The 25607-nt window shown below is 29.2% G+C and overlaps 2 protein-coding genes across 2 annotated transcripts; one reads left to right on the top strand and one right to left on the bottom strand.

Moving 5' to 3' along the window:
• Positions 1-1068: 1068 nt before the first annotated feature.
• LOC130801748 (uncharacterized) lies at positions 1069-8455 on the bottom strand. Its single transcript, XM_057665628.1, has 8 exons — positions 8380-8455; positions 7691-8226; positions 7273-7620; positions 4827-5097; positions 4120-4256; positions 2977-3219; positions 1886-2144; positions 1069-1465 (listed from the first exon to the last, which is right to left on the bottom strand). Exons 1-8 carry the CDS (start codon positions 8453-8455, stop codon positions 1230-1232), a joined length of 2106 nt encoding a protein of 701 aa, XP_057521611.1. The 3' UTR covers positions 1069-1229.
• Positions 8456-14160: 5705 nt separating this feature from the next.
• Positions 14161-21353, top strand: LOC130800819 (probable lysophospholipase BODYGUARD 1). The gene is made up of 4 exons (XM_057664504.1): positions 14161-15092; positions 15862-16193; positions 16727-16926; positions 20599-21353. Exons 1-4 carry the CDS (start codon positions 14504-14506, stop codon positions 20933-20935), a joined length of 1458 nt encoding a protein of 485 aa, XP_057520487.1. The 5' UTR covers positions 14161-14503; the 3' UTR covers positions 20936-21353.
• The last annotated feature ends 4254 nt before the right edge of the window (positions 21354-25607 follow it).

Below are 25607 nucleotides of genomic sequence, written 5' to 3'. Positions count from 1 at the left end.
ACCATCTTTCATAATAATTTGTGTTTATGAAAATACTAATAAATAAAGAGAGAAAATAAATTGGATTATTGTCCAAAAATAAAAATGATGCAGATTGAGTACGAAAATGGTAAATGGCAAATGGCAATTGATGCAAATGAATGGGACATATTGAGCTAGATTATTAATCTATACATTATTGTTAAAGCAAGTGCCAATAATCTTAATGATGACATTAACTTTAAACATATAATCGAACATGCTTTGTCTTGTACTTTAGAGAGGGTCGATAAAGATGTGTCGAATATGGGTGATTTAAGGTTTGGAACGGTTGATAGGAGTTGCTTGATCAAAGCAACAAAGAAAGAAGCAGACTGTAAGTGGCTCGACCAACCGCTCGATCGAGTAAAGCCTAGCACGACCGGTCGAGCGGTGTTAGCTCGGTCGAGTATGGTGTCCAGAACAAGTCAGTAGCTTCACTGGAAGCTTGCTCGACCGAGCGAGGTAGTGGCTTGGTCGAGCGGAAGTCCAGCAGAATACATTGGATCCGGTTTTTGGTCAGAATTTGTAGTGACTATGCAATAATATGGTGCATTACTCTATTGTTTATTGTAATGTTTATTATCATGGTTAATTAGGGTGTTAATTGGGATGTTACATGTGAATTATGGTGATTTATGAGGGAATACTAAAAGTGATGAATATCTTGCCTATAAATAGGATTCATCACTCATAGTAACATTCACCACAAAACACACATATTGTTGAGAGGGCTATTGCATTGTTAGAAACTTGAGAGTGTTCTTACTTTGCTTTAGTATTTGTGGTCTTGAGAGATTGTTCTCAAGATAAGGTAGGTTTATTATACTTGTAATTGTTGAATTCATTATAATAAACTATATTTGAGGGGGAGGTATTCAAGATACCTCATAAACAATTGTGTTCATCTTTTGCATTATATTTTTCATTTGTTTTTCATTGTTAAACCTCTTTGAGACTTTCGTTTTCAATACATTATCCATGCTTATCAACTCAAAGAAAAAAGGAGGCCAATTTTAGAGGTGACGGAGAGATTTTACCTTTATAAAACACCGAAATTCATTCTCACTACTATCATTTTATATCATTCAGACATTCACCAACAGGAACATATTCATGAGCTAGCTAGATTATTAATCAGCCCGAAATACTTCAAGCACTATAGGATGATATTTCAAAACAGTTACATACAGATACTTAGCCCTAACTAGCTAAATTTTGTAAAGCTGCTTAATATTTAGAGGGGACGTGAATCTTTGATCACCATTTAAGAATTTGTTGGCAATGATTAAGTTGGCAGCTTCAGTGGGATGAAATGCATCCCAAAACACATATTTGGATCTATCTTCACACAATACAGAGCTTGTGTTTGTATCATTCTCTGCTTTGAAGCACATAATTGGAGGGAACAATCCACCACAACATGGGTCCTTCGCATTTTCGAATCCTGTACATATGCACTCACTTAGTCACTTCAGGTTGTGTTTGAAAATAAATATTTTATTTTAAATTGTAAATTATAATTATAAAATCATAAATAAATAATTTAAAAATAACAAAATACTGAACTTAATTGATTAGAAATAAAACCTCAAGAGCACGAACAGGGCGATCATCCTTCGATCCACATGTGTTATATGGGTTATAGCATATGGCCTAAAATTTTCAAGGGTCTAATTGATATAATTTTAAATTAATATTAACTTAAATGGTATTGATTGAGATACAATTTACAATTGGCTTATGGTATTTTTTTCGTAGCATATCTAAAAAAGATTTATTTAAGTTGTGAGATTTTAAGATTAGAACAAGGCCTTCAAACTATTTAAGACGGGGTTTAGCACAATAAACATGCATACATGCTTACCATAGTGAAGATGATTAGATATGATGTCCATGAAAATATCATAGGAGTTGGCATACACAAAGACAGCTTCATGTCCCAAATTTTCATTCAACAAAGTAAGCTCCATGTTTAGTTTTATGTTGTATCCTTGTATTAACTCATTCACCTCAGTTGAACATTTCTTGAACCAAAATAGCTTCATAGCTCGAACTATTGGTATGCACCCTAAGGGTCCGATCCCTACTATCACAAACTTCCTCGCACCTAGTTTATGTAATCGCTTCACAAAAAAAAAAATTAATAAAATTTATTCTGGCAGTCTATTTGCTTTAAATCATAAATAGTGTCAATAATAAAACTTTAGATTTTAAATTTTCATGTGTAAAGTAACATGTCATTGTTATGCATGGAAATGAAACGTCATAACCCTCAAATATTACTACCCTAATATTGGGATGAAGAAAATCTTTTGAAGTTGGACAAGCTAGAAAGATTTTCAGACGTGATTTTTTGTAGCAAAATTATATTGTCATTGATTACCTTTTTAAAGAGCGTACTATACCAAATGAATCATCATTAAAATTATATTTTCGAATTAATTTTCATAAAATTGCACTATGATGTTTAATCAAATGTGAATTTGGGAAGGAATATAGAAATTCTTGTTCACCACTTTACCTATTATTTCTAGCTAAGTTGTTAAATATTCTTGAAAAAAAGACTTAGGGCATGTTTGGATTGAGTGTAAATATTAAAAGGTACAAAAGTCAACGTAAGAAAACGAAGTTGATAAATGAGAAATTAGTGATATTTGATTGTTGAAAAGGCGAAAAAATAGTTGCAAAGTAATGATATGAAGGAAGCTCTCAATTTTATGGGATAAATAATTATCCTAGGGGAGGGTGAAGAAATGTAATACCTTCATAATAGGGGAAATCATCTTCTTTTTCCTTCATTATTTTTATTTCATGTTCATTTTACCTTCTTTACAACTATCTCAACTACTTCAAATGCATTTTAATTTGCTTTCAATTCATTAGTTTGACTTTATTTTTCCCTTAAATATTTACACTCAATCTAAACATGCCCTTAATTGATATTGTTAGTAATACCTTTAGTTGCAATGTCAAGTTAAAGAGCATGTAGTCTTGAAATACTGAAGGTGTAACTTTGTGTTGTCCAATAAATGGAATGGATGGTTGGATGTAGTTGAGAATGTCATTAGACCCAATGGATACTGTGTAAATTGCGTTCTTTAGAAAATCTCTTGCTTCTTTTTCTCCTATTAGACCAATCATGTATGCTCTAGTTTGCTCAAAATTGTCCACTTGCTCTTCAAGTGGAATTCTTCCTATCTGCATTGACCACACTAACTTTCATAAATACAATACTATATCATATATTATTCTAATGTTATATATATATATATATATATATATATATATATATATATATATATATATATATATATATATATATATATATATATATATATATTGATAATTTATGGGAAAAATTTCCTAAATTAATTCAATTTTTTTATGATTTAATAATAATGTCATCTATTGATTAATTATGAAAATCCCAATTTTATGGGGTATTTGCCTAGAGTAAACTCGGATAACCGAATGATCTGCTATAGTAGGTAATTTACCAAAAAAGTAAACTGAAAATTAATAAAAAGTTAGAAAAAATTTTAAAAATTTACATAAGAAATTCTAAAAATATTTTAACATTTTTTAACACTATTTTACATTTTATTTTTATTTATCTTTTTTTTTAAAAAAAACTTATTATAGCAGATCATCCGATTACTCAGGTTTACTCTAGTCAAATACCCCATAAAATTGGGATTATTCATGGTTATTCAATAGGTGACATTATTATAGAAAAATCATAAAATATTAAATTATTCTAGTTAATTTTTCATAAATTATATTTTTCATTATGTGTATATGTGTTGTGATTATAATTAGTTACATGGGACACGAGTTTGCTTAAACTCTCATACAAAGATCATCATACGTACTGCGACTATATCTGCATATTAGAAATTAGATTAGGATTGAGGTGCTAGAATTAGATGACGATATCAAAAAAATAAAGAGAATACGATCAATGAGATCTTCTGCTCGAGAATGACTTGCAAATGAAAACACATTAATAGCCTAATACATGTCATATAATATATCGGCAAAACAAATAACTAGACAAATTAAATAAGAATAAAAGATAAATGTATTATTCCAACGTACAAACACTGATCCAGTTTCGACAAGGATTCCTGCTGAACCAGAACCATAGTTTATTCCTGCTTGAATAGTATAATAATCTTGTTGGGAATTTGGAGCTAGGAATGGTGGTGGGAAAGTAATGCCTCCTAATCCCTGTCCTGCACCCATTGCATTTTAATTAGAATAAAAAATTTCATTCATGATTTGTAGATAATTACACGAGTCTGTTAATTAATATCTATTATTATTAAATTGTATAACATATAACACATAAAAATATATAATTGCATACATATATATTATATACTCATCAAAGTTGTACTATTTTGAACTTCTAACATATTATATATACATTATGTATAAATCATAAATGAAGTTTAATTCTTAATAGGCAGATGAAATAAACAAATAATAAAATAGAAACAGGTAGTAGCCGACGTTTGGGGTATAGAAATGACATTTTGAACTTGTCAAGTTTAGTGGACGGGCCATCCAGCAATTAAGCCCCTTAATAGTAAGTTAGGAACATGTATTAAAGAGCTATAGGTTGTCAAATTGACAAATTGTCACTACTAGGTTAAGAGAAAAGCAGTCTAAAACTAATTTTAAATACAATTAGTTCGTAATAGTTAAGGCTATATGTCTGTATTATGTATAAAATATAAGTTTTTTCATGGAGAATTAACTATGCTTATTTCACGAAAGCAATGTTAATTACTTATTATTACCTATAATATCAGTAACAGTCCGACCATTTGTGAACCTTCCGGTGGGGTGGCCATCGGAGGGCGTAAAATCTACACCATAAGGAGGAGAATTTGCCTTCGAGAGCGTTAATAGATAGTTATTGTTTCCAGCATCGACTAAAGAATCACCAAATATGAATTCAGTTAAGGAAAAACAGGGCGAAAATAAAAGATAACAAGATACAAATAACTCTAGAAAGGAGTAGTATATTATAGGATAATTACACATGTTATTTTTCATAGAGAAAAGTATCTTAAAATAGGATAACTTCCACTTGTATATAGCTATAATGTACGTTCATTTATTCATGAAATGACCATTTCTATAGTGACTATAACAACATCACTTGCAGCAGGTTAGATGTTGAACCGGTCTTCTTTGTTTTATTATATTACTTCGTGTATAGCTTTTATTTTTTTCAAAGTACAATATGTAAGTAATTAAGGCTAGGGAGAAAAAGAATTTTTTTGGAGAGGGAGAGAAATGTGTGAGTGAGATAAAAAAATAAGTTAAATATGTCGATGAGAATTAAAGAAAAGTATAGGTCATGGCAAAACACCATAATAAAATTAATTTTTAGGGGCATATGTTTAGTAACATTGAAAAATATTTTACTAATTTATATTTTTAGTGTTAGTGTTAGTTTTTATTTTAAATTCCACTCTAAAGTGATTTAATTAATCTGGCATTTAGTGAAACATGTAATTGTCAATATAGCCTATAGTGGCATTTATGAAAAACGACATTAGATCTAATGTCATAAAAAATTTTAGTATGATTCTCTACTATTACGTTTCTGAAGAGTCTAATAAATATCACTAAAGCTAATATATATACCATTAAAAATTTAAAATAACAATATTTAAATTAAATGTCAATAAATATATTTCACTAAAAGTATGTATATATTATGTTATATATAGTGACTATAAAAAGAGAAAATATTGTAGCAAAATTCATATATAGAAAAGACAAAAAGAAAAATATAGAAGAATCCGTACCGTGAGATAGACTATATATTATTTTGAACTTTGAAGCAGTCTAACGGCAAGCAGCCATGAACGTATGCTCTGAGATGATAAGATCAAACTTAAGTATGCATGAAAGTGGTAGTTTACCCAATACTGTCCTTTTTCACGTAATGAGCCTAAGTGAAAAAACATACACACATTTTATGTTGTTATTTAACCTTAATGAATGAGCAATCAATTAGCACCGATTTATCATTTAAGGGGATTTAAATACTACATGTTCTTTGTCAATCATTTTCATCTACATTTACATCTACATTAGCAACATTTTATTCTTTCAATGATTATGGTAAAGCTTAATTTTGTGATGATGCATGCGATCATGATCTAGAGGGTATTTAATTGATTGATGGAAATCTTTTTTTATATATATACCATGCCAATACATTAACTAGACAAATAAGTTAATTATATTGGTTATTGAAACCTTAAAATTAGACAAGTCGAAATGGTCGATTGGATCGATTTTTGGTTGAGTTAATTTTTGCGTCAAGTTATTTTTAAGTCGGATTATTCTGTTTGGTTCGGGTCAATCCAACGAGTCAATGTGCTTTTTAAAAATTCTTTTCGTTAAAATTTTTCCAAAAAAATGTATCCTTTTTTAGAGAAAATTTGTTTTTATAAAAAGAACCAATATTCGATGAAAGATTTTTAAAAAAAATAGTCTCAAAATTTAAAAATTGACTAGAAGTATTGATGTCCAGACTAAAAATAATAACGATGTAGAATTGAAAAAATTGATAAAATTGAATAATCTCCAGTTTATAGGCAAAAAAATTTCGAGTCATAATCCACTAGTTTCTCATCAAATTTCAGATTAATTTTGGATAAAATGAAAAATTTGACAAATCTATTAATAATTAATATATGATAAACAATTGTAATTATGTTAGTCCAAAATATGAACAATGAAGACATAAATACTCAAACAATCTCACCTATCAAAGATAGCTATTTATTGTAATGAAGTGGGATATTTGACAAGGTATGATATTGATGCATTCCTTAGAGTGAATTTAGACTTTTCTCAAATGGCAATCCCCTTCCAAATTAAACCCCGCATCTCAACCAGCAAAAATGTAGCAATCTTCAACCGTTAAAACACCATTAAAAAATAGAACAAAGCTAATGAGTTGACATGACATGCAACCCTATTTTTGCCGATTTTGGGAGCTTGTTAGTCTGACATGCAAGTTGTGATCCTTTTTCAGTAGAATTAGCATAGTTGTTTTACTTGTTTATCTTTATTAATCAATCAACTCTAACATATATACAAAATTTATTTTAGAATTATTTTAATTTAGGCAATTAGAATACTAGAAAACAAAATATAAAAGATAACAACTAAAAATATTCCAACACAATATATTATTTTCAAAATATATTATTCCAATACCCCCCTCAAGTTGGAGCATGAGTGTCGAAAATGCCCAACTTGGAGAGAAGATAAATAGTCAAACTGTGACTTCCCAAGAGCCTTTGTGAAAATGTCAGCCAATTGAGAACTAGTAGGGGCATACGATGGAGAAATCAAGCCTTCAACAATCGCATCTCGATCAAAATGGCGATCAATTTCAATGTGTTTGGTTCGTTTATAAAAAATCGGATTCTTTGCAATGTGTGAAGCAGATTGAATATCACAAAACAATTTGATTGCCTTTGGGTGGTGCACGCCCAAACTCAACAATAAGCCCTTAAGCCACTTAAGGTCACAAATAACTGCCGCCATGGAACAATTCATCCTCTGCAAAAGATGTCGAGACAGTGGGTTGTTTTTTAGTTTTCCAAGAGATAGGAGAATGCCCGAGAAACACCAACCAACCTGTGATAGAGCGACGAGTAAGAGGACAAGCCGCCCAATCCGAATCACACCAACCTTGCAAAGTGAGATCACTATCAGCATAACGAACTACACGAAAAGTTGCTTCCGAATGTTCACTGCGAGGTTCTTGCATAAACTGGGACAAGATATGAACGAAGTATGCTAAATCGGGTCTAGTGACCACAAGGTAAATCAAACAGCCAACAAGTTGACGATACACATCCAGATCCGCAAGATGTTTGCATGTGGCACGATCAAGCTTGTGATTTTGCTCCATTGGAAAACCAGTCGGCTTTGCCCCTAATAAACCTACTTTAGAAATGATATCCAAAGTATACTTTTGTTGGCACAGAAAAACGCCTGAAGCACTATGAGCAACTTCTATACCTAAGAAATACATTAAAGGACCAAGATCCTTCATTTTGAAACAATCTCCGAGATAAGCCTTGAAACCAACAAGTGCAGCGGAATGATTTCCAGAAATAATAAGATCATCAACATATACTAAAACATTAATCTGAACAATGCCTTTAGTATAAGTAAAGAGAGAATAATCAGAGTAAGATTGTATGAAGCCGTACCCTATCACAGCTGCTACGAGCTTGGAAAACCAACACCTCGGGGCTTGTTTCAACCCATTCAAGGACTTTCTCAGATGACACACCAATGAAGGATCTTAACTCTCAAACTCGGGAAGTAATTTCATGTACACCTTCTCATCAAGATCACTATGCAAAAAGGTGTTATGAAGATCCATTTGATGAAATTCTCAATTTTTTGAAGTTGCAATAGCAAGAAATGCCCTAACAATAGTCATCTTTGCGACCGGAGCAAACGCTTCACCACAATCTATGCCTTCCTGCTGATGATTACCAAAAACGACCAAACGAGACTTGAAACGTTCAATATCACCATTAAACAAGTATTTTGTTTTGTACACCCATTGACTCCCTAGAGCACATTTACCGTGGGAGGAATATCCTCTAAGGTCCAAGTCCCATTATCCTCCAAGGCTTTAATTTCTTCCTGCATAGATTGTCGCCAACCTTCATGTTTCATTGCTTCTTTAAAAGATTTCGGATCATGACCACTAACAACAGTTGCCAGAAACTTACAATAATTCACAGATTACTTGTCATAATTTATATAATGTGCTAAAGGATAAGACGTACCTGAAGAAGTAATGGAAGATGGAGTGAAGGCGGACGGATTTTTAGCAAACACTGAGTGAGTCACATAATCACGAAGAAGAACCGAGGGAACTTTTTCCCGAAACCCAAGCCCCAAAGGCTGACCTGCTGCCTCTCTACCGGTGTCAGTTGGCTGGTCCTGGTGCATTATGGCAGCTTCGAGCTGATTTTGTTGGGCAGAGGCGGCCTCATCCGGCAAGGAGGCAGTAGCAGGGTCACCAACACTACTCATATCCTCACTGTCACCATTGTGCACATCATGCACCACATTGTCAATGTACTCCTCATACTCCACAAAATCATCATGTATATCATAAGGCAACTCAAAACCATGAGAATCAATATGAACATCTTCCGGTGTAGAAAAAGGGAACACATTCTCAATAAATTTGACATCCCGAGACATAAAAAAAACTTTGGATTCAAGGTCATATAATCTCCACCCTTTCTTCCCAAACGGATAGCCCACAAAGACACATTTTCGACTTTGACTCGCAAACTTATCTCCATGAGTAATCTGATTATGTGCAAAACATAAACATCCAAAAGTACGAATGGCACCAAATTTAGGAGGTTTATTGGAGGATTTCAAATGGAGTTTTATTTTGTAGCAATGGAGTAGGAGTTTGATTAATTAGGTGAGCCGCAGCAAGAACACATTCACCCCAAAAATAAATTGGTAATTTGGCTTGGAATCTCAAAGCTCGCCCAACTGACAAAATATGTTTATGCTTTCTCTCAACCCTCCTGTTTTGTTGCGAAGTACCCGCACAAAAGGTTTGAAAAATAATACTAGTAGTATGAAAAAAATCACGTAAACAATTAAACTCCGTACCATTATCACTTTGCACAATTTTTATGGTTTGAGAGAATTGTCTTTCTACCATAGCAACAAACATCAGAAACATATGAAAGACCCTCGTTTTATCATTCAACAAATAAATTCAAACAGCTTTAGAATAGTCAACAACTATCGTCAAAAAATAACGAGCTCCGCACAACGAAACATGTCTATACGAGCCCCACAAATCACAATGAATTTTTTCAAAAATTCTAGATGCTTTATTGTCACTCAAAGGAAACCTATCTCTTGGATGCTTAGCACGCATACATACTTCACATCCTTTATCTAAATAATCTTTGTTACTTACGGTGGGAAGCAACTTAACTATTTTCTCGGAAGGATGACCCATACGACGATGCCACAACTCCAAGTTAGACTTTGCAGCAATAACACTCACATGATGCACTGAATCCGATTTGTTGAAATAATACAATCCGTCCCTCCTAGCTCCCGTTCTAATTAACTCCTTCATTTTGTCTTGTATAGCACACATATAAGCATTAAATTGGACAATACAATGAAGGTCATCAATAAGTTGTGAAACTGAAAGTAAATTACAATGCAAATTAGGAACATAGAGCACCCCTGTGAGGGTGATTTTATCTGACAAACAAATAGAGCCAACAAGAAGCTAACACTGTTTCACCATTAGGCAACCCAACCAGACACTTAAAGTTTTTGGTGTCAAAAAGCCAAGATTTTTCTCCAGTTACGTGATGAGTAGCTCCCGTGTCAATAATCCAAGTGGTATCATCAAACTTACCATTCAAACGATTATCGAAAATTATAGCGTTACCTATTTTGGTGGTGGTGGAGGTGATATCTCATTGCCGATCATGGTGTAAAATAAATTAACAAGGCTTTGATACCATATGGAATTAGTATAGACTTATGGTTTTTTACCTTTATTAATCAATTAACTCCAATATATATATACAAAGCTAACCCTAGAATTATCTTAACTTAGGCAACTAAAATTTTTAGGAAACAAAATATAAAAAATAACAATCAAAAATATTTCTAAAATATATTATACCCACAAAATATATTATTCCAATATTTTCAGTTAATTAGGGGTCCATTTATTTAATAAGATTTTCCACTTAACCAAGAATATTCTGCCAGCTTGATCTTATGATTTAATTAGCCGATTATATTGGAGCAGATACGTTTATACTCTTGGTCACCACACTAGCTTGGTTATTATTTTATAATAAAATTGTAAATTATTTTTCTTTACTTAAAAATTTAGTTTTCATTTTTAAAAAAAGCAATAGCATTTTTTTAAAAGACGGAGAACTATTAAATATCCATCACTTTTATTTCCAAAAATTTGCTATATATTCTAAAAATTTCTCATATGAGAACCTAACTCTGTAGGATAGAGAAATGAGTAACTCATAAGACAACTCTTATGAAAAAAATATTATTAGTAGAGAAAACATTAAAGGAGGGGCTTACCATCAACTTCTTGTTAATGACAACCCTAATTTGAATATGATCTAGGGTTTGAGAATAAATATCGGGCAGCACGATGTTTTTTTAAATCTGATTAATTAGTTTGATTTATTTCCATATAAATTTTATTAGTTATATTTTATAATTTTTAATCAAATTTAATTAGAGATATTTAGAAATAAAATGATATAAAAGTGTGTAAAATATAATCAAATGAAACGACATTAAATTAGAATATGAGGGAATAGTTGACTTCTAGCGAAGATAAGCTAGGAGGTCAATATATTGCACAATTGACAAAGAGAAAGTAGAGGATTCAATGTGTGTGATATGGTCCGAAGGTTTAGGAATACGGTGTGAGGGTATTCTGGTCTTTGTATTGTGTTTTAGTCATGAATTGTTAAAAATATCCAAAAGATAATATCATGTATTTTTTTTGTTAATAATTGAAAAATTATGATTGTTCTACAAATAAAGCAAATGTGAAAATTATTATTGAACCCAAAAGAATTAGTTAGAGGTAGCAATTTAATTTGTACTACACTATTTCATGAACGTTATTACAATAACTACATTATGACCAAGATGAGGTTAATAAGCAAGAGGATAAAGGGTTGGCCACATCCCATGGTTTATGAGAAATAAAATATATAAGCTATTGTTTCCATGCTCCAATTGAGAGTAAAATGAAGTATACTTATAAAAGGGCGGTGCTCACCCTTATATTTCAAGGGTTGGCTATACACTAATTATAGATATGTGATTGTGAGAGTCATGTGTGGAGGAAAACCTTCTATAAATGATATACAATTAATTGAGCCTTCTCATTTTACCTTACTTGTCACCCCCAAAACTTTCTTGAATTGTTACTTCGTTTGTCTCTGTTGGATTTGTAATATGAACATTTAAAAAAGAGTTTTTAGAATTAAAGAGAAAAAATTTTTATAAATGATGATAATTAAAGAAAATAATATAGAATTTGTTTTATGAAATAAAATTATAGTAAATTAAAAAAACAGATTAAAATTAATAAAACTTTTGGCAATATAAAAATGACAGAGAAAGTATAGCTCATTAAATTGTAAATTGAGCCATTGGTGTTAATTCTACGCTCAATACTTTATGTTTTCTAGTGGTTGATTGTTGTGTTGCAATAATATAATTAATAATCATAATAATAGTGCTAATTCATCAAAAAAAAATATTATTATTATATGTTTAGAGTAGTATATATATATATATATATATATATATATATATATATATATATATATATATATATATATATATATATATATATATATATATATATATATATATATATATATATATATATATATATATATATGACTTTATACTAGAAATTAAGTATAATTGGTTACGAGGCTTGATTGGAAAGAAATTAAAGGATTATTTTAGAACATAATAATTAAGATAATTGATTCATTAAGTGTGGCATGATGTGTTGGTTGACTTAAATAATTAAATTTCGATTAATTTAATTAGGCCTCCAAATTTGAAGAAAACCATTTATCTCTACTCATATATCTCCAATATCAACTTTTCTCCTACAGCCATTTCCATCAGCGAGAAAAATTTTCCCACGTGGAAGTTTTTTTTGAAAAAAAACTCATACTAGTGAGGTTCTTAATTTTCCACTTAACTTGAGAAAATTTTTGTATTGATGAAAGCCTTGTGAAATTCAATCACGTTTTGACAAATGTCCCGATAAATATATTCACGGTAATTAAATTTTATACTCTATAATTAGACACTCATTTTTAATACACTTCTTTTCATGTACATGTATGACTACGTCATGATTCTTGATGAATAGTTTAGGGGCAAGTATAGACCAATGCAATGTCAAAAAAATGATCACAACATATATTTATGGAAAGTTCCATATCTTTTTAGCTGGTAATAGGCGAAGATTATGCACGTAAAGGTTTAGTGAACAAGAAGGAAGGCGCCATATTTTTAATTATATGAGTATGCGTAAGCAATGTAAATTTCTGGAAGGAATGAAAGAAAGTCCCAACACTTGTACAATGTGAATAATTTATTACACAATAACACAAGTCTTTTAACATTTTTTGATTCCGAGAAAATATTTTAGATTGGTAAATAGCATATATTTTACTCCGCCTTTTTAATAGAATAAATAAATATTTGATAGCAAACAATAAATAGGAAAAAAGACGAACTAATAAATTTTATTTATGAGCATTATAATTGAAAAACATGGAAATTTAAATTGAGATTTGAAAAACAAGATAATTAATTATAAGTAAATTAGGTAGTCACAAAAGTTGACAATATGTACGATGAGGTTTGGGTAAAGCTTAAAAATAAAAGTAAATTTGGATAAAAAAATTTAAATGTGGATAGAGGCCTAAAAAATAATGTTCCTCACAAAACGGGACCCTAGGCGATCACTCATTAGACTCACCATAATCAAATTGTGATGTTCAAAAGGAGAACCAAATAAAAGCCTATAATTAACAACAAATAATATAATTGAATTGAAATATTGATGTAATTTTAAGGGCATTTTTAATGTAAGATGATTATAAATTATTTTTTGTTATTTGCTTTTATTTAACATTTTAATTATATCTGTATAAAATGATTTTTATGAGAGTTTGAAATCAGATCATCAACGGTATCAATATTTGTAACTAGTTTTATTCTATATGAAATGAAATCCTAGTTTTTATATAGGTGTCTAAAATAACAGTTTTTTTAATCTATCCGAACACAATTCTGCCAATCAGTCAGATAATAAACAATACAATGCGGTTTTTATTAGTAGTAGTACTATTCATATATGACTGTTAGGAATGCACTTACTCATAGGTAGAAACTTAGAAAACAAAATATCTTAGCTAAAAATTGAAGTTTTGGTAGAAATACTAATGACTTGAAAGAAAGGTGTTTAAGTTTAACCCTAAGAGTGAGAAGAAGAGGGGGTTCAACCACCACCTACCATAGTCTCTTGCCCAACGAACAATTTTAATGATATCAATGAATTTTCATTCTCTTTCTACGTGTCCCATACGCCCTATTCATTTCTGCTCTTTACATTTTCTTCTTAATTTAAACACCAACTGTCTTTCCTTTCTATATTTCTACATAACCCACTTATTATAACTTTGTTATCATTTTTGAGAAGCCATTTAATCAAGCTTAGCTTAAGCTAAGGCCTCTCCTTTCCTACCCTTTTCTTCTTCCTTTAAAACCCAAATCATAAATTTATAATAAATAATTACTTGATAGAGTATATAACATATAATTATTGAAACCGAAAAAAATGAGTGTAAAAAAGAGTAATATGGGGAAAGCAAGATCAGCAATATTGGTAACAGGAAGAGCCATAAATGAAGGAATAAGCTTGTTAGTGTTTACATTGTTAGACCTATTAGATTTTATACTATGTTTGGTTTATAAAGTAATTGATTTTGTTGTTGAGGCTGAATGGAAGCCTTGTTATTGTTGTTCTTCATCAGCTATACAAGCTATGTCTGTTACAAGTGGTAGTAAGACAATATTAGTGTCTGAAAAGGGTGAATCTACTAAGATTGTAAGACTTACTTCTACTAAACTTCAACTTGAAGATGTTTCTGATACTCTTTATACTAGACCTTCTGTTATGTCTGAGATCTCTAAAAGTTCTTCCATGATTTGTGACAAAATGGCGGTTAAAAGTGTGTCCAAAAATGGTGGAGGAACAACTACATTTAGGGTTAGTTCCACCATTGTTGAGATGCTTCAAGGGAAGATTGGTGGGAAACAAGTTTTCCCTATTCCTAGATGGTCGGATTGTGATTGTACTACTTGTTGTTCTTGGACTAAATCGTCTAAGGATACATTGTTCGTCAATGTAGATGGCGCCATACCTGGTACGTAAGTCATATTTAATAGAGTATATAACATATATATATATATATATATATATATATATATATATATATATATATATATATATATATATATATATATATATATATGTATATTATTTTGATACTTTAATTATTGAATTAATTTTTCATTAAATGGTATTTAAATATGGAACTTCAACTTAGATATTTGATATTACGTATTTTAAAGGTTCAATTAAAAGTTTAAACTTTTAGTTGACTTAATTTCAATTTTCAGTATTATTTTAGATCTTATTGAATATTTTAGCATAATTATTAAAAATTATTACTAATTTAATTATTAGTAATTTGAAAACGTTAGTTATATTATGTCGACATCATTATCATTATGACAACTTACAATTACTAAAGTCGAAAAATTAGTTAAATCAAGTGGTTCATGTATTTGGGAAAATTACTTAAAAAAATTCTTAATTATAAGGTTCGTCTAATTTTAAAGATGAGGGGTTAAACATCCTAGATAGCATTATCCTGTTGGTTCATACGTCTTTTATATAAAAATTTAGTTAAAAAAAAAATACAAAAAAGAAGAGGACCACTCAGCAACACTTCCTTCCCCGACAATTGACACCACCAACCTCCCACCCTAGAAGCCAACCAACCATTTACATCCGTCCCTCCCACCCACAACCAATCACACACCTTTAAAATTTTAAAAAGTAATTTTTCTCTAATTATTTTATATATTTTTTAACATGTCTAACATGTTTTGTATTTGTAAATTTAATAGGAGACAAGACAAGTGAGAATGTATTGTTCATACATGGGTTTATATCATCGTCCAAATTTTGGACAGAAACTTTATTTCCTAATTTTTTGGCCGCGACAAAAGCCAAGTACCGATTGTTCGCTGTGGATTTACTAGGGTTCGGACAGAGTCCAAAACCGACGGATTCCTTGTACACTCTACGAGAGCACGTAGAAATGATCGAACGGTCTGTGCTAGAGATGCATAAAGTCGAGTCCTTCCATATTGTTGCCCATTCTTTAGGCTGCATTTTGGCTCTCGCACTTGTTGTGCGCCATCCCTCAAAAATTAAGTCCCTCACCTTAATTGCTCCTGTAAGTATTGTCCTTAACTATCTCATAATTAAATAATTAAATAATTTATTATGATATTTCACTAAATTTTATAATTTTAGTTATAGATGATAGGGGATGGTAGATCAATTAGATTTAAGAATTAGTTAATTAAAAGTCACATAAATTTTGATCCAGGAAAAGACATTTATAGTAGATAAATGATCTCGAACTGTATGTAATGGTAATTTTTTTAAATAGCTTATTGATAGATTCTAAGTGACATAATAAACATTTTTTTAAAATAAGATCGTACATTTTTTTATAAATGTAATTAAATTACAGTAATAAATCATAACTTACACGTAAAAAGCCTAATTTTTAGCTATGGTACATCCTAGTATTAATTGCAACATTAATTATATATTAATTGTCGAGTAAACAAATCTAATCGGTAAGACATTATTGCTAATTAATTCGAGATTATATTTTGACATATATTATACATAGTTCGAGTTAGAGAGACTAAAATTTTAATGTTATTATTATTGTTGTGTTTATATATTGGGTGACAGCCATATTTCCCCGTGCCCAATGGAGAGCAAGCAACACAATACGTATTAAGAAGGTTGGCACCACGACGAGTATTTCCACTAATAAGCATGGGAGCATCTTTAGCTTGTTGGTATGAACACATTTCTCGGACAATTTGCTTGCTTATCTGCAAGAACCATCGAGTGTGGGAATTTCTTACCAAACTTGTCACCAGAAATAGGTAATTTAATCTTTATATTTTTTTTCGTGAAATTTTTTATTGAGAATGACATATAGCGTTGAAAGTCATGCCGATGAATTCTTTGACCACATCATCTTTTTTGGGTATGAATTAGTGTCTTTCTTCACTCCTCACACCCTAATGATAGTTTCCTACAGTTGGAATACATTGGGTACGATAATGATAATATGAGGGAAATAATGTCAAATTTATAACGAACTTAAAGAGACAGATAAGTGGATTATTTGTTTGTTGAATTCTATTTTCCAATATTCTTGTTTAATGTTACACAAGTACATTTGTGTATTAGTGTACATAGAACAACCTCAACAAATTCTCTAACGGAAAAACTTCTAGACGACATCGTTTTAAGGCGAATTAAAGGTGATTGTGATTGGCTAGTAGAGTTGTCCCAACAAGCAATTACTTTGGTGAAAGCTCCATTGCTTCAGTTGAATTCTAGAGGCCAATTTTTATTTTGGAGTGTCTCTCACCTAGTGCATTTAACATTTTTGTATTGCATTTAGGAGTATATTTAATGTGACTATTATTTTATGTTGCAAAATAGTCAAAGCTACCCCACCTAAAAAATGATAGCTAAATTTAATGTAACTATTCTTTTGAGTTATCTAGTATTTCTTTTAAGTAATTTTTAATTATGATCAAATAAAAGAACGAGATAAAAAAAATAATATTACAGTTAAAACAAGTAAAATTGAGTAAAATGATACAGACAATCGAAATTGAAAATACTACTTATACAAAAAGACGATAAAAATAATTCTACTTCTATATAAAACTATATGATATAAATATGATAATTTTAAGCTTAACTTCCAACGTAAGCTAAATGTCAAGAACTAAAATTATCCTTTTAAATGTTATGGTTCAAAAATTTTGGTTTTGGGATGATAATATTCTGGTATATATTTGAGTATACTACTTGGAATTTAATTTATTTAAAGTTTTTTATATGGGTAGTTTTTGGGTCAAGGCGTCAAGCTTTACTTCCTCTTATTCAAACCAATTTTTTTTTTTTAAAAAAAAATAATTTAAAAAGAGATTGATTTTAATTTCGAATTAGGTGACAATTATAATTTCTATTTTTTTTCTTTCTATTTTATTTTGTGTATATTAGAGGAATTAGATAATTGACTATTACAATTTTCTACTCCCTCCGTTTTCTTTTGTTCTTCTCAAATATAATTTAGGAATTTTCAGTGTCAAACTTTGACTTAGATTTCTCATCGATCTATAAAAAAAATATATTCATGTGGGAACTTATTAAATTCGTCTCAATATATACCTTTTTAATATCAACTTTTTAAAATTTAGAAAAACTCACAATTAAAATTATTTTAATTTTAAAGTTTATATTGAGATATGGGAAAAAAATAATTATGAAGAATATTTGAAAACACCAAGAGTATTTCCTTGTATGGTTGAACCATCACCCACCCTTTAGCACAATAATAATTTAATGAGAAGTTTCTCCTTTTGGCTTATGTCATGACTTTTATGTATAAAATTAATGATGAGAAAATCATTAAGTCGCCTTTGTTTTAGGTCTCATATTAATAGATGCCTTGTCTAAAATTGTACTAAATTTATGGTGAACGTTATGGACGATTCATATATTGAAACATAAGTGAAATGTCGACATTAACCAACATTTAAAATTGACAATTTTTTAATTCAATTTTTTTTTTTTTACCTTTGATCAATTTTCTTGGGCAATTCGCTATAAAACTACTTCCTTCGAATTTATTTGTTTTCTCATTTTTTTTCAAATTGAAATTTTACAAAATTTTCTTAATTTAGATCTTTTTATGTCAGGACATAATTTGAAATCCAAACAAATTTCATTTGTCTAACAAATATTTTTAAATGTACCCCCAAAAAGTAACGTGCATAAACCCTCTTTTTGAATGTAGATCTCATTTTTATTAATGTTAAAAGCAATTTCTAATTTTTTTATTTATCTTCTGTAATTGCAAATTCTATTTTCAAAACCCATATTCATTATTTCCCACAATAAAAAATTATACGAAAGTGTAATATGTCAATATTTTTTTTCACTATAAATCCTTTCCATATTTTAATAGATAGAACAAATTAATAATATCGGAATAATTATTACTTCGCGAATTTTATTTTGTAATGTATATATTTCTTAACTTTAGTGTGGGTCATTGATATTGACCGATAAGATGTATATAGAGGTGGCAATTAAATTATTTGAATCATGTCATAGTCAATTAGGTTTAATTTATTGGTTAAATTACAAATTTAGATTAAACTATAAAAAATAACAATAATAAATAATTTTATCAGAATAACTTTTTTGTCTAGTTACGTCTTTTTATCTTTCTCGAGTTGGGGGACTCATTTGGCCGTGTTTTCTTTTATGGGTATAAGTTGCCGCCGTCATTTCCTCCCCAGACTCTATCCATAATTTTTCTATAAACAAGATATACTGAGTAAGATGATGATAATAATAAGTCTGTTTATTATTAAATGACCGAAGTTCGAAATATATAATTTTCAGGTGGAATTCACTTTGATTTGTCTTATTTTTAATCAATGATTGCCTTCGTTATACTAGATCACATATTGACCTCTCATTAACGCTTTTTATATCGTATTACACGTAAAAAGTGCTAGGCGAAAAATAAAGCACCTGAAGTTAATTTTTTTTGGTTTATTATAGTATAATCTATCTTTGAAATGAGAATAAATTCTCACTTTAAATCGTATAATTTGCTTTTAATGAAATATATTTAGAAATATTTAATTTAAGTGTTCCCTACTTCAAATTTTTAATATTATATATAGTGGATTTAGTGATATTTATTAAACTCTTTAACAACATAATAAATAATTATTCTAAAACTAACAATTATTACACTAAAAATGTAAATTAGTAGTTTCTTTTTAATGCCACTAAATCTAATATTACGAAAAGCTAAATCTATTCTAGTGTGTAATAATCATTATTATATGGTCATTCATATTGTTATATAGTTAGAAGTATTATTTGTTAGATTATAGAATATGATGATTAAGATTGCCCATAAAGTGTCTTGATTTTGGCTTCCAACAAACAATACGGTCAAATTAATTAATTGATGGAGCCTTTTTATTAATATGAATGAAAATGTTGTACATACAAACATTAACATCGATCAGGGAAAAGGACTTGTAATAATGTTGTTCTGTTTGTCTAATCCTAGTTGATGTATTCATGTTGGATAACCAAATTAACTAAATACCATTAACATTAATTAATATATGTGTATATCATGTTATAGGGCTTGAATATTATCTTATAGTATGGCGTCAGAGTTAATATAATATAAGAGTTACGGATTTGTATCTCATTCACCTCTTATTTTAAGAAAATGTTACTATTGAGGAGGGCAGGTGTTGTACCTATATATTCGCCCAAAGGGCTCTCGTGTATGGGGATGAATAGAATATATTATATATTTTAGGTTTTTAATCATCAATTTAAGCTTTTGACGAGTTGATTTTTTAGAAATTAAAAATATGATGTTTTTGTATTATTTTTTGTATTTCAACAATTGAGTCAATTAAGTAAATAAAAAAAATGACTAGCAAATTATATTATGTACTAGTATTGTACTAATTATATACATGGTATGGGTGCAGGATACGAACGTATCTAGTGGAAGGGTTTATGTGCCACACCCATAATGCAGCTTGGCATACATTACACAATATAATTTGTGGAACAGCCAACAAAATTGATAAATACCTTGACGTTGTTTGCAATCAACTTAAGTGTAATGTGAACATATTTCATGGAAGAGATGATGAGCTTCTTCCAATCGAATGCAGCTACAGTGTCCAATCCAAAATTCCTCGAGCTCAAATTAAAATTGTCGATAACAAAGATCATATTACCATTGTTGTTAACCGTCAAAAAGCTTTTGCTCGAGAGCTCGAGGCTATATGGTCTTCTTCTTCTTCTTCTTCGAGTGAATGATATGATCAAATCAAGATTCAGACTAATCAATCTTGAAGTTTGAACAGCACATACATATATATAAATATATAAGCAAGTTTTCAGATATTTCTTTCTTAGTGAAATTAAGGAGAAATAATCGTTTTAACTAGTCCATATTTTATGTTGATTGCCCTTTATTTGTTGGGTTATTTTTTTCCTTCACCAATGTGAATTTCCTCCTCCCTTCTAAGAAAAAAGTCAACTCCTATAAGGTGGGAGATGGTTGCAAATTAAATTGTTGCCCATTCTAATTGGGTGTGCATTTTTTTTTTTTACTTTCCTATTCTTGGCCATAAGGTTATTACGCATAAGTCATTATATTTAGCTTGTTTATTTGATAAAAGAATTGTGAATTCTTGTCTTTATTATTAGTGAAATTATTAATTATTTCCTCTCATTTTTATCATTTTAGCAATTTTTTCACAAGCGTATGGGTGGAGGTGCCCACATAGTTATTTATACTACCCTATTTAATTTGCACTCAAAATCGCTATTAAAAGATTTGTTATATGACATATAACAACTCTTTTACAATTTTTTTAAATGTCAAGATTTTACAGGTTTTAGTTTAATTATATGGCATAAGTTTATCTAGTTGGCAAACTCTGTCAAAAAAATTATTAAGATTTTAAAATATTTTAAGATATTTTATAAATGATTAAATTAACAATTGCTTGAAATTTAAAATAGTTGTCTAATATTAAGATTTGATTGATTATTATTTCGCAATTTCTCCAGAAAAGAAATTAGTGCACAATATTATTAAGTATCATTATCTAAATTAGCAATAAATGAAGCATAATTACATCATTCTTAACACAATTTTAGCTATTAATACTACAAATAAGAAAATTGATATATATGTAATACTTTAGGGATTATTTTAAAACTTTACAATTGGAAAATTGTCTGAAAAATTTTGTTAAATTGAATCATATATTGATTAATTTCTTTTCCATGAGTTACCATGCGAATTGCGAGATACTCCAATAATTATTCTATATACAAGAAAACTTTTTTAATTAAATTTACATATAAATAATCAAATTAACCTATTATACAAATTAAGATGCATATTACAATGTTGCATTATTAGAAACATTTTGATCCATTGGAAAAAAGTAGATGTGGAAGATATAATCATTTAAAGATGAATGAAAGAGAAAATAATTTTAAATAAATAAACACCACGAAAATTAAACAAATAGGTGTAATTGATAGTGAGAGTACCCGATTTACATGTAACTTTCACTTTCTAGTTTCTACAATCTATATAGTTTTATATCTTAGTGGAAAATATCTTTCTAGTGTAGGAGTTTCATTAGGAAACGAAAAGATCTTAAGTGAGCAGATCTTATGTTTAACTTGTTTCATGGAAAAAATTCTTGTATGGATATAACCGGAGGTTCGCCTTTCAATGGCACAAGAGTCCCCTCATGTGCTCTTGGTGTCTCTTTAGCCAAGTCGGCAGAAAGAAAAACACGTTCGTTCTGTTATCGAGGATTACATCATTTTTTTCGAGTAACTCAAGTAAGACCAAGTCTAAGGCATACATCTATTATAAACTTGCTTTTTATATTCAAAAAGGTTTGACGCTCAGCTTGTTACTCAGCTCCCTACGAACTTCTTGTAAAAAGTTTATTTTCAAAGCTGTTTTAATAAATAATAATAATAATAATAATAATAATAATAATAGTAGGAGTAATAATAATGTTTGAGTTTTGAGCCTCCCATGTTATTCTGGAAAGTGGTCTTATTATCGTCTAAGCTGTAAATATCTTTTAGAATTATAAAATCTCTTTAACTTTCAAAATAATAATAATAATAATAATAATAATAATAATAATAATAATAATAATAATAATGGTGATAATAAATGTAGACCACCTTATTTCTCCTCTAATTGGTCAAGCTGTCCACACTCCTTTCTTTGTCTATATTGTCCATTTTAACTTCTTTAATCTTGCCATTCAATGCCACCTTTCTTGTTACAAGCTACTAGTCTTGTGCTTCTCTAAAAATTTTTTTTTTCTGAATTATTTCCTCAATATATATTTATTTCTTTTTGGAAGGAAAGTTATACTATATATTTTTAAATAAACTTTTGCTTGATCCACTAAAAATAATTAAATTCACTTATTATTTATTTTTAGCGGATCGAGCAAAGATAAATTTATATTTTACAACTTTCCATTAAAGATAAGGCATTTTATCTAATAAGCATTCCTTTACTATTACCAAATTTGCTAGCTACATTTTCTATTTTCATCCTTTGTAAAGCTCGGATCATTGCAATTTATTGTTTGATGATAAATTATTAGAACAAACATATCTAACGGGCAATTCACTGTCTGATGATAAATTATTAGAAGAAACATATCTAACGGACTACAGTTGTCCTATTTGCCCTACGTAGATTTTTGTTTGACTTTTAAATTGATGATACATAATTGAAACTTTAAATTGGTTCTAAGGTCTATATAACAAAATCTTTAAATTGGTGTTATAAAAAATTACTCGCTTTATTATTCTATTTGATTTGCCCTATTAATGTGTCATTTTAGTCTGTTATGTTGAATATGCTCACTTTTTATTTTTAGATATGACTCACCACTTCAACATATTATATCAAAATTTTTATTCTTTATGTCAAAAATAAATACGGCGAAATGGATGGAACATATCGGTATATAGATATAATATTCTATATCATTCCATTATTATTCAATTCTATCATATACATACCATGTGCAATTAAGATGAAATGTCACAAAACCTTTCTTAAATTGAAGGTGAAACCAAAAGTAGCAGAAAATATACTTCATGTAAAAACTTTCAATTCTTACCAAAACGGCTCAAGATTAGTTGCATGTGAATGGTTGAAATCATATTTCCTTCAATTATTTTCTTATTCCAAATTTTTTGAGAATCTCGAATCTTAACAATAAGCTTTCCATTAACAATGACCCCAAATTGAGTTTCTTGATGAGTTAATTCAATGTTCATGCTAATATGAAAAGTTGTGCTCTTGATATTTGCATAATGGTAATTTAATTAAGATGAGAATTTAATAAATTAATACAATTTTTAAATTAAAAACACAATTTTCGCCTCTTGTTTAGATAATTGATTCTTCATTCAAATGATAGACATGTATAAGCGCATAGTATTTTTTAAGATAGTGTATAGTGAAATGTGATCATGTCATAAAGCGTCTGATGTATGTGGTGCGAAAATCAAGAATTGACATAGTTAATTTCAACAACTATCTATGACGGTTTCAGATACAAAACATGACACCTTTATGAACTATTCAAATAAGTTAGCATATAAGTGTGTATATATAATTAATCAGCAATCTCATTTTATTTATTTTTATATTTGAATCTTATGTTCAATTCATCTTAATTTCATATACTTCAATATTTACACAATCATTAAGAGCTAAAGTACAACGAAGACTAGTCTATTACTAGTGAATGAGCAAAATTTGAATTGGGTTGGACTTTCTCAGTGAAATACATAAATTTTTATGATAGACGGTCTTTTTGAGAGACCATTTTTGATTAGACTGGGGGCCAAAAAAGAAAATATAGTGTAAGCTTTTTAGTAGGCATTTTGAATATTGGAAGTACTTACGTACTAATTCGGTGGGCATTAAGTATATTGTAAGTATGCATTTAAAATATTGTAAGTAGTCATTAAGGATATACTAAGTAGGCTAGTAGACTAAGTTTCTCGGTAGATGTTAAGAGTATTACAAGTAGACATTTTAAGTACCTTTTCATTGCGCATTGAGTATATTGTAAATAGGCATTAAGATAATTGTTAGTATATATGACATGGTCTTACTGAAATGTACGTCTTATATATAGATTAAATAGTTCATCTAATACATATTAGGATGATATGAGTTCCTTATTTGAAGTTGTTTCAACAAGAGAGTTTTCTCACAAATATAGTTCTTTAGGGTACCTCAAAATTTATATTCAAAATTTAATCTAAGAAAAATCACAAATTATTGCATGAAACGAGACATGCTTTATATACGAACTTAATAGTCCAATTGATAAAAAAAAAAAATCAAAATAAAGCTCTTTATTTTAGGGCTTTCTCATAGAGATTCAGCCTTCACAAAAATATTTAAATAGTTGAAGGAATATTGAATAAAGAATATTACTCACTTTATTTCGGTAAATCTTAATTTGAACTTGCTTACTAATTTAACTTATCCAATTTTTATATACTATATTATAGTTATATAGCTCAAATAAACCTTTTAAGGGTGCAAAACTGCTCAGATAAAAGCCCTAATACTAATTTAATTTTTGTTAACGGTACTAATTGATGGTAATGAGAATGTTGTACATGTAGTATAAATTTTATAATATGTATCATGTTATTCTCATGGTGATGAAAGTTTGATCATAATATAATTTTTTTGTTCTTAATTTTCCATTACCACCCATGTAAATATAGATTTTATGAAGAAAATGAGATTGTTGAAGGAAAATAAGCATGACTATTAAATTTTTCAAAAGATATTTCTACCAAAATTACATTAACTTTTCATTACTATTTCATCCTTTAATACTGATTACCAAACAAGTTATAAGTCTTTTTTGTAGGATGTTAATGAAAAATTACAACA

The sequence above is a fragment of the Amaranthus tricolor genome, chromosome 15 (assembly GCF_026212465.1).
Source record: "Amaranthus tricolor cultivar Red isolate AtriRed21 chromosome 15, ASM2621246v1, whole genome shotgun sequence".
NCBI classification, from domain to species: domain Eukaryota; kingdom Viridiplantae; phylum Streptophyta; class Magnoliopsida; order Caryophyllales; family Amaranthaceae; genus Amaranthus; species Amaranthus tricolor.
This window is presented reverse-complemented; position numbering and strand designations above follow the sequence as displayed.